Below are 12,823 nucleotides of genomic sequence, written 5' to 3' on the forward strand. Positions count from 1 at the left end.
CACTGGGAATTTACCTAGAGAAAAAGACCCAAAAGTATAAACCAGATTTAAGAAATGTTTACATTTTTATAGTTATTACTTTTTCAAAACTTGAGAATGTATTGTTCGATGTTTCTTTAAAAAGTACCTAAAGTATGTTTCTCTGAGAAGTTTTTTTTTTTAAGATCTTACCAACACAGCCAACTCGAGTTGGATTCAGCTCAAAATCGGGTGGACAGTCACAGGTATAGCTGCCTGGAGTGTTGACACAGTTCCCACTGATACACGTGGTTGGATCCAGACATTCGTTAACATCTAGAACCAAAGAGGGAAGGGCAGAGTTATCACCAGAGCCAACGTGGGGCAGGTATCACCGTAAAATGGTAGCACCAAATCTAGGGGTCCCAACTAGAATTTTTTTTAAGAGTTTCTAAGTTATAATTACCCCTAGAAACAGAGTCTTCCACTTCTGAAATAAAACCCCTCCGGAAGGAAATATGTCATAGTCTTTGGTCTTTTCCCCCTGGAACACATTTAGTATTCAAATTTGTCATCAGGAGAAAATATAACTTTGGAACTAGGAAAAATATTCCAGTGAAGGTAACTGAAAGCAAAACACTGCCATGACCTCGGTCAACCAAAAATTCAGACACAGGTTCTAAGAAAATATATTTAATATGTGCGGCTTGTTATTTTATCAAATTAGAGCAAGATGTCCCAGGGAACCCTCAGGAGCAGGCGACTCTCGCTGCTGCCCCCGCTGGGCAAGCTTGCCCCGGTGCTGCTCCAAGCAAGCGCAGACCCGCGCGCGAGGCTCAGCGTGTCCCCACAAGCCTGCTGAGGGCCTCTCCCGCCACTGATGCCGGGTTGAGTATTTCCCTTTCAGTTTCTATTCCAAAACTATACACAGAATCCCACATATCTCAAATTCCACCCCTGTGCAATCCTTGTGTCTATTCTGAACACTAGCGAAACACTCAAGGACAGACAAACTGATCCAGAAATGAGAGACGGGGCAAGTTGGATGATACCTTCCCCTCGGGTCCTCCCGCTCGGACCTGGTAACCCTCCTGGAGGTTCCACTGTAGAAAAGTCTTTTGCCCACGTCGCTCATGAACTTGGAGGGACAGGGCAGACTAACACAAATCAGGGTGGGTAGGAGGAGGCTGGCGGTGATTTGCGGCACTGAGGAGAAGGCATGGACCATGCAGACGCTGCTTCCTGAGGTGTGCTGGAGGCCGGCTTGGTGTCATAATAGTTTTTTGAAAAACCAAGAGAAGAATGTGTGCCTGGGGAGGGGTACCTGAGTCCCGAGCAATTTCGGGGTGGTGGTTGTGGTGGTGGTCAGAATTAGAGAACCACTGAGTCTTGACTTGTTTAGGTAGCTGGAAAAATCAGATTTTCCCTGAATTGCCCATGCAGAATGGAACTTGTCTCCTTGGTATCCATCCTAGGACGGAGAACTGAAAACGGCTCTCCGAGTCTCAGTGCCGAAGCAAACCAGGTGACGGGCTACAGGGTGCCTACAGGCTTCTCTCACTTTTTTCTTATGTTCCTGGAAAGCTCCCTGCTCTGCAAGAAAATGATCTGCCCACTAAAACGGGTGGCTGACTTCTGTGTACCACATGCTCTAGTGATCACCTGCAGGCTGGGGCTGGGAAGCAGTGGGTGTTTCAACCAAGCAGTGAAAGAGGAAACCTGTGACCCCAGGGTACAGCCTCCAAAAACGTGCCCAAGGAGACAAGGAATGCTGCCGGCCCAGCACGTCTCCTCTATGGCCACAAGCTTGATCCTAAGGCTACCAGCTCTGCACCTGCAGCTCTCTGTGATTCTTTCCTCTGCATCCTCACATCTATCTAATCAGTTCCAGGTCCGAAGAAATGTATTCTGTGATTCCTAATGCTTCACCCCGCCTTTCTTTTGTGACTCTGTGAATATCCTTGCGTGGTCCCAGCAAGGCCTCAACAGCCGGGTCCCCTGGGACACCTGGGAGCTGATTTCCAGGCGAACGGACGCCTTACCTGTGCAGTTCCCGCCGCTTCTGTCCAGCTCGTAGCCTATCTCACACTCACAGCGGAACAGGCCAGGGAGGTTGTGGCAAGTTCCGAAAACACAGATGTTCGGAAGAGAGCACTCATCGATATCTTGGGGAAGGGCGAAAAAGGGGAGAAGTTAAATTATTTTCCACTAAAGAGGCTGCCTAATGTAACTAGGCAAGTGATGTTATTCTTAAGAAAACGAAGACTGACATCAACCTAGGTCCTTCTCCTACAGACTTGTAGACAATTTGTCCTGTTAAGGAAGTCTCCTAGGTGAGCACATGCCTTTTCTCAGCCCCTATTACACGCCCAGTGGTGGGCTAAGCATTTTATGTGTATGTATCTCATTTGTGGAGTTTTACGTAGGTCCACATCGCTTTTGTAATGGTGGCCGAACAAGCCACCTTAGACTAAATTCTTGGTTTGTTTATTTTTTACTTATGCTTTGTTTACTTTTAGGGGAGGTGCTGGGGATTGAACCCAGGACCTTGTGCCTGGTCAGCATGCACTCTGCCACTAAGCTATTACCCTCCCCCCTTGGTTGTTCTTATCTATACGTTCACTGTGTTTGTTGTGAGTTAAAAGTTTAAGAACCACAAAGGCTTTGTGGTAACTTTTGTCCTCAGTTTTCTAGCCCTCTGTATCCGGAGGACTACGGCGTGTGTGTGCAATTGTCGGCGAAGATCTAAAAACCACAGATGCTTTTCCCAGGCCTCCGCCCCTGCCTCCTGTTAACATTCTGCTTGTGTAATTGACACGCAGGCACATCTGCAGCCTTGAGACTGGCTTTAAATAGCCATGAACACTGTCAGTGATGATTTATATGAAGAACAAACAAACAAAACCTTCCCTTACAGCATGAAGGGAAGCGAAACTTTGTGCCCACTTCTGTTCCCAGAGGTAGCATGGCACCTGTTTTCCTTGGATGTTTGCAGTCACAGAAGTAAACAAGGCATTAGGCACATGATCAAGAGCATACTCTACTTTCTTGCCTCAGAGAAACTTTATATCACTCTTCCCATTTAGTATAAACTGGATAAAGAAAAGCCAATGGTTCTATAACAAAGAAAAGTATTTACATAGAACTATATGAGGGAATTACTATATACAAGTCAGAGCTAAAGACTGATTTTGAGTTAATGTCCTATTAACAAGCAACAACTATTAGCTGAGACATTAATCAGAGTCTTGTTTAAACTTCTGCTGTCAATTGTTACCATGTATTTATTTCTACTGAAATCTTTTTAGTTCACTGCGGTCACTAATACTTCTCAACGAGGGATAAAGTTCTTGAATTTGACAAGTGTGGGTAAAAAGGAGAATCCTGCATTTCCTAGTGGGATCCATCCTCAGCCAACAGGCTCTCAGGACTCTTCCTGTCTGAGTGACACTTCTCAGAAAGATGGAGACTTATACTGAGCGAGATCATGACATGTGGCATTATCTCTAGGGGTCCCCTACTGAATGGATTTGCAAAAGACTGTTCCATGTTCGTCTATATTAGATATTTGGAGACCATGTGAGACATCCCCAGGATAGTACTGTACCTACGGACAAGGTATCTGCTCTGCTATTATTTTGAAGTCTTTATTTCTAGGAACCAAACCATAGCAGAGATTAAAAACTGTGTTTCCATATTTAAAGAGAATCCTTCCTTATCAGGGCACTAGCACCTTGGGTTCTTTCCCCCAGCAATGGGGATGAACAGACTGCACTGAGCTGACCACACGAGGTTATCCTCATTCCCCTGTGACCGGCGGGTGGACTCCTGCAAACCATCTGGCCAAGCTTGGATGTGCAGCTTATGTTATGGCCAAAGATCTAAGATTTTCTCTGCACAAAGAGAAAGGGTCCAGCTGGAGACCTAATCGCTCCACCAACTGAACTGACCAGTTAGATGGGAAGCCAAAACACACCTCAGTGTAAAAAGCAGAAAACCATCAGGAATGTTTAAATAACCTAATCTCATCGGGCCCTGCAAGACCCCCGGCGGCTTCCCCATCAGTTACCTTCGCAGGCTTTGCCGTCAGCACTGGGCACAAAGCCCATGTCGCACTCACAGCGGTATCCTCCCGGGGCGTTCAGGCACTGGCCGTTGCCACACAGATTCAGATTCTCGGAGCACTCATCAAGATCTACAGCCAGAAAGGAACACAGGTGACTCTTTCTTAGCTAGGAGCTTTTTGAAGACTCAGGTCCAACAATTTTTTATCATTGTCACCTTCCTGAGGCTAGTGGTGTTTCACCATCATTTCTCCTTGATGTGTTTAAACCTATTTTTCTCTTCTGAATGCTAGTATTGAATATTCAGTGAACATGGGGTTCAGCTAGAGAATCCTGAATGCTACATCATCTCTAACGTTTGCAAAATGGATACTAAGTCAAACAGATCATTCTCGCTGAGGCTTTTGCAAGCAGGGTCATCAACATGGGGACACATCCCTGACAGGAAACATCACGGGGTGGTTTGTGCCTACTTCTCAAGTTTCGGGCTCAGCTCAGATGGGCAGCAATAGACCGAGAAGAGCAGCTACAGAAGAGACCAAGACTTCTTCCCTGCTCATCTCTTCTGAGTTTTGTTAATAATCAGAGGCATGATACATCAAACTCAGGAACCGCACGTGCCTAATACATGAAACTTTGAATATTTTCTAAAAAGCAAATGGGGAGATGTATGAAGACAAAATGTCACTGGCTTAGGCAAAACTAATTTCAAATATGATAAAACTTTTAATGAGTTAAAAAAATGTCCAGATAAATCACATACTGGACCTCAGCTTCTTTTATGTTTAAATGACTTCTTGTGAACAGACTGCTCAGGACAAACGAATGCTTCAAATCACATGAGCAGCTATGCTCCCTCACAGCCAGCAAGAAATGGACCTCATAGCTGATTTAATACTGCAGCCCTGACATACAGTGTTGTCTGTATACATGTGGTTATGGGACGTGTATCACCTATTTATACAACCATGTTTCCAATCATATATATTTAAATATATGTAATAGTTCACATTAACTCTCTGACTATTCATTAGAGCTGAGACGAACATGTCATCAACATATTGTAAAACTGGAAGTGAATGAATTCCTTTCAAAGCAGTTATGAAACTCTTACTTTACATCAATGGGGAATGATAACAGTGAGGGTGAGGGGGAGAAAAATATATGCTGTTGATCTGACCCAGAACATCTCATTTCTTTTCCTCACATGGCTTCCTACCGCAAGTTCACTCTTGGGTTTAGTATGGAAAACAAGTCAGCAGTGAGAAACAGGCACAAAAATATAAAGGCTGAGAATCTAAAAGGAAGTGTGATCTGTTTTAAACTCATGACATCACTGCATACAGTGGCAGGTATATCAGCTGTATAACTATATATATATACACACATATATATATACACACATACATATGCGTAAATACGTCCTTAGTTTCTGCAGTCTCCCTAGTTGACGTGGCTACAAATTTCCATTCCAGATCGATACAGTTTCAAATAGCTAATCTTTTCTGTTCAAAGTTGTCTATAACTAACCCAACCTTCAGAAAAGAACGGGTGGTCTGAATGACGTGGGGCACCTTGCGTTTCTGACTGCCATTTGCACAGCTGTTCCCGACACCAGCTCACCTGTACAAGTGAAGCCATCGCCTGTGTACCCCTCCTTACAGAGGCAGCGGTAGGAGCCCATGGTGTTCTTGCAGTCTGCATGTTGGCTGCACATGTGAGTTCCATTGGAGCATTCGTCCAGATCTTAAGGAAGGGGGTTACACAACATTACGAACAGAAAATGTGACGTTTAAAATCAGCAATCCTCAGACAAATTAATTTCTTCTCTACAGAATCGATATGTTCATATTTATAATCCACGCAGTGCATAAGAAGCAATTTTGGTTTTTTTCTAACCCACCGGTGCACTTGATGCCATCTCCGATCCACCCAGGGCTGCAGCTACATTTGAAGCTTCCTGCCGTGTTGGTACATACAGCATGTCTGTGGCAGTTGTGTGCTCCAATTTCACACTCATTGATGTCTGGAAAAACAACCAGTGGTTTAAAAAGAAAAAGTTTAGCACGGATGCCTTTTGGGTCTTTTACATAACTTAGCAATACTCAAAAGTTGGCTTGCTTTCACACCTCTCCCAGTATAACATAGGTGGGTTTAGCATCCACACATACACTGTGCATATGTTGAACAGCTTTGAATCTCAGTTTATAAAGAACCATATGACGCTACTTGATATTGGTAACGCTAATTATTTTCCGTTATTTTTACGTAAGTGTCCAATCACTGCAAAACAAAATGAACCTCCTTCAAGTGGAAAATCTTAAAAAGTGAGTTCCTAACGCTCCACCCTATTAGCACTTGCAGTCTTACGTTTCTGTTCCCAATATTCTTATTAAATCAACTATACAGAAATGGTGCGCATTGCTTTCATATCTCCTACAAAGGAACACAATGTTGCTGGCATGTTAGAAAACTTTCTCAGTCATATTCTCTATCCTAAATATCTTTCATTCTTAAATGTAAAACACTGTATTATTTCAACATGCTTTATTTCTATAAAAGTTTTACTTTAGGTATTGCTAATTCAAGTGTTTGCAGAGAATATTCCTTAAGGCAGTGTGTGAACCATCTTTTCTCTAGCTTCTTAGAGTCCTAGCACCTTGGGATCCAATCCTTCTTGCATATTTCATGTAAAACTCAAATTAATTCAATACAGATTTTTCGGTAAAAGGAGAGAGAACCAGATTAGGGTCACACTGCTAAAAGACTCCAAATTCTAAAAACTTCTCCATTTGAAACTCTCTTCAAAATTCCATTTCCAAATTTAGCCAACATAGATTCTATAACACAGAAGCGTTATGGACGAGGCTATAAAGTGAAATATGTTTCGTTTCCAGTGATATTGTGATTTACAACAAGAAATATATATTTGGTCTTTGTCCTGTTTCTGGCACAGAGCTCCTAAAACCCTTGGAATTTCCTAAGTGCAGAGAGTGATAAAGGTGTCTTTTGTTATGTTAATGAGGTGACTTTTGGAAAGCAAGTAAGGATGGGGGCTGGTTGCCAAGAGAATCAACAACATGATTAGAGGGCTGGAACTTTCAGTCCCACCCTCAACCTCTAAGGAGGGGAGAGGGGCTGGAGGTTGAATCAATCACCAAAGGTCAACGATTTAATCAGCCATGCCCCCTGTAATGGAACCTCCAGAAAAACCCAAAAGGATAGGGTTTGGACGGCTTCCAGGCTGGTGAAGAGTGAGGATTTGGGGACAGTGGCATGCTCAGAGAAGGTGTGAAGGCTCTGTGCCACCTCCCCATAACTGCCCTGTGCCTTCCATCTGACTGTTCTGAGTTATACACTTTTAATAAACTGATAATCTAATGGTTTCCTGAGGTCTGTGAGCCACTCCAGCAAATTAGTCAAACCCAAGGATGGGGTAGTGGGAGCCTCTGATTTATAGCCAATTGGTCAGAAACACATGCAACAAGCAACCTGGAATTGTAACTGGCATCTGAAATGAGGACAATTCTATGGGACTGAGCCCTTAACCTGTGGGATCTGGCACTACTCCCAGGTAGACAGTGGTCAGAATTAAGTTGAATTGTAAGATAGTGAGTCAGTGATCATAACTGAAATTGGTACCAGACCCTTATTTCCCAAAATTAATCCATTATATAATGAAAGACAGGCACTTAACCTCATAATCAACCTTTTCATTAACTAAGAACAAGAACTCCCAGGTATGGCAACAACAATTCTACGTGGAAGCCAACATCTAACACAAAACTTAGGTTAGGAAGGCAAACCTTGGCATGTGCAATGTTGCAGGAATTTTCAGTGATCACTTGAATAGTGGCATGAAAAAGAAACTGGGCAAGCAACTTATGTTTACCCTTTTGTTTACTTAAGAAGCCCAATTAAATGATTTGAAAGTGTTTGGAACACGCTGTTTGCCAAATGTTCCATCTGAAGTTCTGAAATGGTCCTGAGATCTTTGGTTTCTTTTACAACTTCCAGAGCAAACACAAAATAAAATAATGACATCTTTCCTATAAAAACATTTAGTAAGATCACTAATAATTATGAAATGAAAACATGCCTGGAAGAATGTTCTTACAGCTCCAGCGTGTTGTATAGGTGAATTTTAATGTAACCTTGGCAGCCGCACAGACCTATTGAGTTATTAAGGCCAGGTCAAGGCAGGCACATACCAGGCAGCTTTAAACTTGTGACTGGGAGCTTTAACCAACTGACTAATTGAGCCCGGCACATTCCAAGGAAATGAGGAGGAAGGCCGACCCGGGGATAATAGCGGGAAACGGGCACAGAATTCAAGAAAGTAAGCCTGACCTAAGAGCTCCAAAGGAGGGCGGCGGACACTTCTCTCCTCCTCGGATAATCACTCCCCTCAGAGTTAATGATGCAAACCACCACTTTTGCAGTGTCCTGCCTCGTGTCCCTCCTTTATTTGTCATGATCTCTGAGTTAGAAACAATGAGCTTCAATTGCCTAAGTACTGAGATCTCCAGATGCTACAGAATCACGGAATTTTCTGAAATGTAAAGAATTTGACTTTCCCAAGCCTCAGTTTCTCAGAGGAGGAAACAGAGGTCCCTCAAGGCACAGGAACACCTGGAACTCAGTTTCCCTGTCCCCTGCCCGGTGTTCTTGATCTTGGGCCACAGCTGCCTAACCAGGTTGATTTCTTTAGTCACAACAGGACTTTATTCCAAGTCCTGCTCAGAATAAATCCTTGGAAGTCCTCCTTTCAAAATCTCGGTGAGTATTAGCAAATTTATAGAAATATTCACTAATCTTTTCTACGGAGTCCAGTTTTTCAGAGATGATCATTGCCTGTCAATCTAGTAATCCTGTTATCTTTGTCTTTTCAATTTTCTAATGACCAAAGGTACTCATATCTTCCTGGGGATTTTTTACCTTCCATATTTAATCTTGCAATTAAGAACTTTTTCTTTTAAAGGAGAGTCTCCCTCCTTTTTGTTATCATTAATAATATGCTAATATAAATTTCTAATTCAAGTAAATATTTGCAGTTTTATCATAACGTTTTCAGAGTGAAAAGAAATTATATTTGCAAGAGGCCATGTCTTGTGGGCTTTGGGACAGCATGAGAGAGTAACCCAGGAGCCAACATTCAGTTCCCCATTTTGTGACTGTTTGCATAAGTCATCTCAATGGCTTACACTACCTGTATGTTACAAGTGAATAGAAAGACTTGGTCATAAAGTGCAAAGGCATCTCTGAATAAAAGGTTTCTGCATCTGTGTGTGTGTGTGTGTGTGTGTGTGTGTGTGTGCACGCGCGCGCGCGTGCGCATGCATATATATACACCAACTATCATTCACTAATCCTTTCCATGGCAGACATGGGCTTCATTATAAAAAGCAAACAGAAGGGGAAACTGAGCTATAAGGGAAACAAGCAAACAAAAACACTGTGTTCAAACATATTCAAACACTCTACTCTTCAATAATGTGAAGGAAACACAGCACACGCTTGCCAAGAACATCTCTTTCTGCACAAATGTTCTCTTTCCCCCACAAGTTTGCTCCAGACAGAAAATTCCTTTTTAAGATTAAGTGCAAGCCAAGAAAAGCAACGAAATTCAAATTTAGGGCTGACACTGCAACCTCCTTCACCCCACCAAAGCTCCCTCACAAAGACTCAGAGGGTCTAGCTGCATGGCTCTCTGGAAGGGCAAGGGTGTGGTCTGAGCAGACCCCACGCATGGGGTCTGGGTGTGTCGCACTTGCGTCTGATGTCTGAGAACGAGCTTGTGCTCTGAGCCGCTCCGGCCCCCTCTGCCAGCCATGTTGGGAGAGGCGGTATCACCCACACAAACACCTGCCTTCCCGCCACCTGGGCATCAGTCATGAGGACCCTAGTCCCGCAGGGCGGGCACCCTGTGGAATCTCCTTGGTGAGGCACAGGGGAAGCGGGCGTTAGAGTGAATGGAGACACCAATGTGAAGGCTACTTGGATTTCTCAATTTGGAACCCATATTTGAGCCAAGATGCTTTAACTGAACACCCACCCACAGAGTTTTCACAGGCTGACAGCCAGAGGAGGACAATTAGCAGTGATAAGATGCGGGAGGGGAATAAGCACACATTTTCACTGAGTGCTGGCAGTTTTGAAGTATGAGTCTCCTTCGTGGACTAAGACCCCAGCAACACGTCTTGCGTGGAAAGCAGAAAATTTGGGAAATGAAACTGCCCGGCAGTCCCGCAATTTTAACTGAAAATCATTTTGATTTTAACGGTACGCCTTGCTCGCTAACTGTCTGAGGGAGCGCACGCTGGGAGCTGGGTTCTTACAGATCAGCTTGGGGAAGCCAGGACCCACCGGGGACGGCACCTAGAGGCAGCCTAGTTTTTCTTCTTCCAATTCGTTGTCTGATTACAATGATGTGGAGTGAGCACCCAAAGCCTTGCACGTGTGGGCCACAGAAGCATCGTAATCCAGCCCCCTTAAGCCAAGGACAGAAGAGCTGTGGTCTAGGTTTCAAGAAAAGACACTTTCTCCCTTCATTAAACTGAATGTTCCCTTCAGCCATATCCATGATTTGAATAAAGCTTAAGGAGACAGAAAGAAACCCTTAACATCTGTGTGGGCTGGGAATGCAAGTCAGTGGGTGGATTCTGAACACTAAAGTGATTGCGGAGACAAAAAAAAAAAAAACCAACATGTTTATTTGTTAAAATGGAAACAATCAGCAAAGACAAGGGAGCTGAAATATTTAGACAAAGCTGTAATGGAACCCAGAGGACTTTTTCTGAAGTTCTCATGAGATGAAGTTCCTCCCTCTGAAATAGCATACGTATTTTTATCATTCCTTTACAAGGTACTCATTAAAATATAGGTATATGTATACATCTGTATACATATTATATATAATACGTAGGGAAATATATGTAGCTGTATTTCTTTTGTCTGTCATCAAAAACATCATTCCAGGTCTGTTCTTCACTGTTATTTGTTGTGAGGCTTGCTTATCCCATTAGGCAAAGAGACACATCTCTATTTACATTAGTTGCCTGGGACATTATAAACACTTGTCTTTAACGTAACTATCACCAAGGTAACCCGATGGGATTCTAAATTGTGAGTGACACTAATTTTAAACTAGAAGCAGGCTAAAAGAGCCCTAGTTACATGAGATTAAGAAAAAAAACTGGCTCAGATTTCTGAAAACTTATTTTTAAGTATACCAAACTTGCTGCCAATTCCTGTTTGTGTAAGTCATTTCCAATCAAATGTGATACCCTTGGTTGTTAATAACACTATTTACAGAGAACCTCCTTCTCTTCCTGCCCTAATGCACCTCCTCCTTCCACACTTCACTGCAGGGCTGCTTACCCAAGGGGAACACTTGCATAACGAAGGAGCACCCTGGTGATTTCTTCAAGCTCAAGGATCAGTGAAAAGAACTGGGAATCAAACCCAGAGTTCTACTCGTCTACATGAGACCTTCACCTGTCATGGCACTAAGGTATCGCAGGGGCCATGAAACTAAACTCACTTCTTCCCACTACAATGCTAGCTGGGTTTTATGAAAGTGAAAAATCATTTCAGGCTACAATTTAAAAGTGGGAAGGGGGCTGTTGGCCCCTTGGGAAAAGACAGAGAATATCTCCTGGACTTCAAATCTCTGTTTCTGTTCACAGGACTTACTAAAAGACTGCTGTTCTTAATGTAAAACTGGTGTCATCTCATCTACTACAGAGTACACAGCTCAGTGCAGTCTGAGTATCCGGGCAAATTCCATTATGGAAAACAAGCCTTCTAATACACAGACTAAGAGTTTCCTTCTTTAAACTGATTTCAAGCGTATCAGTAAATAGTAAAATAACATTCTGCTAGACTGGAGGTTATGTTTTTAATTAAAACAACTTCTAAACACTCTGTCTGTGTGTTGCATTTTATAATGATAATCATAGCTACTATTTACTGACCAGCTACTGCATGCCAAGCACATGTATATAAGGGTGTTACATACATTACACCTGATTTATCTAAACTGATATTAATGTTGCACAAAAATTTGAGCTTTCTTCATGGTAGGAGGCCTAAAAATAATCAGCCTCTGCCCGCGCCTCTGTTAGCTGGAATTTGGAGCATGAAGTTCTAGAGACCTTTTTCTTATAGGGAATGAGGACTGTCCCATTAGATTAGCTTCTCCCTTCATAGGAATCACGGTCCTCTGGGTTGAATTTCAGGGAGTTCAAAGTAGCCAAACAATGGTATTTGCCTCTTTTAGGTAAAATACAATATGAAGCTGCCCTACCTTCCCCTGTATTACTACCAGACCAACACCCCTTACCCCCAAGTCCTGTATTTTTACTGGAAGCTAAAAATAAAACCTGAACCACAGACATGCTGAGCTAAGCATCATTTGTACCCGAGAGGTCACATGAGGACCTGAGATTTTAAGCTCTGTGCCATTTATCAGAATGGACCCCAGTCATGCTTCACATGAAGACTAATATAGTGAGCATGAAAGCATTCTAGGGTCATACTTCGTTTTACAATTTGGCTAGAATCTGTCAATTCTGAACCAATAGTAATTTATTGGTGATATCTGTATATCTATATGGTTGAAACTTCACATTACTGAATAGTTTAAAATGATAATACATATATTGGGGGACTGTCTTGAAAAATATTGATATAATTAAGAAAAGGATCTGTACATTTACCATGTCACCAATCTGCGAATATTTTAATGTTTGTTTTAAGTCACAATGGCTCACCAAACTGGCTTTTGAAATTAAAGTCTG

At 42.7% G+C, this 12,823-nt stretch overlaps 1 protein-coding gene across 1 annotated transcript in view; it reads right to left on the reverse strand.

Moving 5' to 3' along the window:
• Positions 1 to 12,823, reverse strand: part of FBN1 (fibrillin 1) — a 239,417-nt gene that overhangs the window by 63,512 nt on the left and 163,082 nt on the right. The window contains exons 32-36 of the mRNA XM_074366079.1: positions 5,926 to 6,048; positions 5,646 to 5,768; positions 4,028 to 4,153; positions 2,001 to 2,123; positions 172 to 294 (exon numbers count right to left, since the gene is read on the reverse strand). Of these exons, the coding sequence (XP_074222180.1) occupies positions 172 to 294; positions 2,001 to 2,123; positions 4,028 to 4,153; positions 5,646 to 5,768; positions 5,926 to 6,048 (618 nt within the window). The remainder of the gene's footprint in view (positions 1 to 171; positions 295 to 2,000; positions 2,124 to 4,027; positions 4,154 to 5,645; positions 5,769 to 5,925; positions 6,049 to 12,823) is intronic.

This window comes from Camelus bactrianus, chromosome 6 (assembly GCF_048773025.1).
Source record: "Camelus bactrianus isolate YW-2024 breed Bactrian camel chromosome 6, ASM4877302v1, whole genome shotgun sequence".
NCBI classification, from domain to species: domain Eukaryota; kingdom Metazoa; phylum Chordata; class Mammalia; order Artiodactyla; family Camelidae; genus Camelus; species Camelus bactrianus.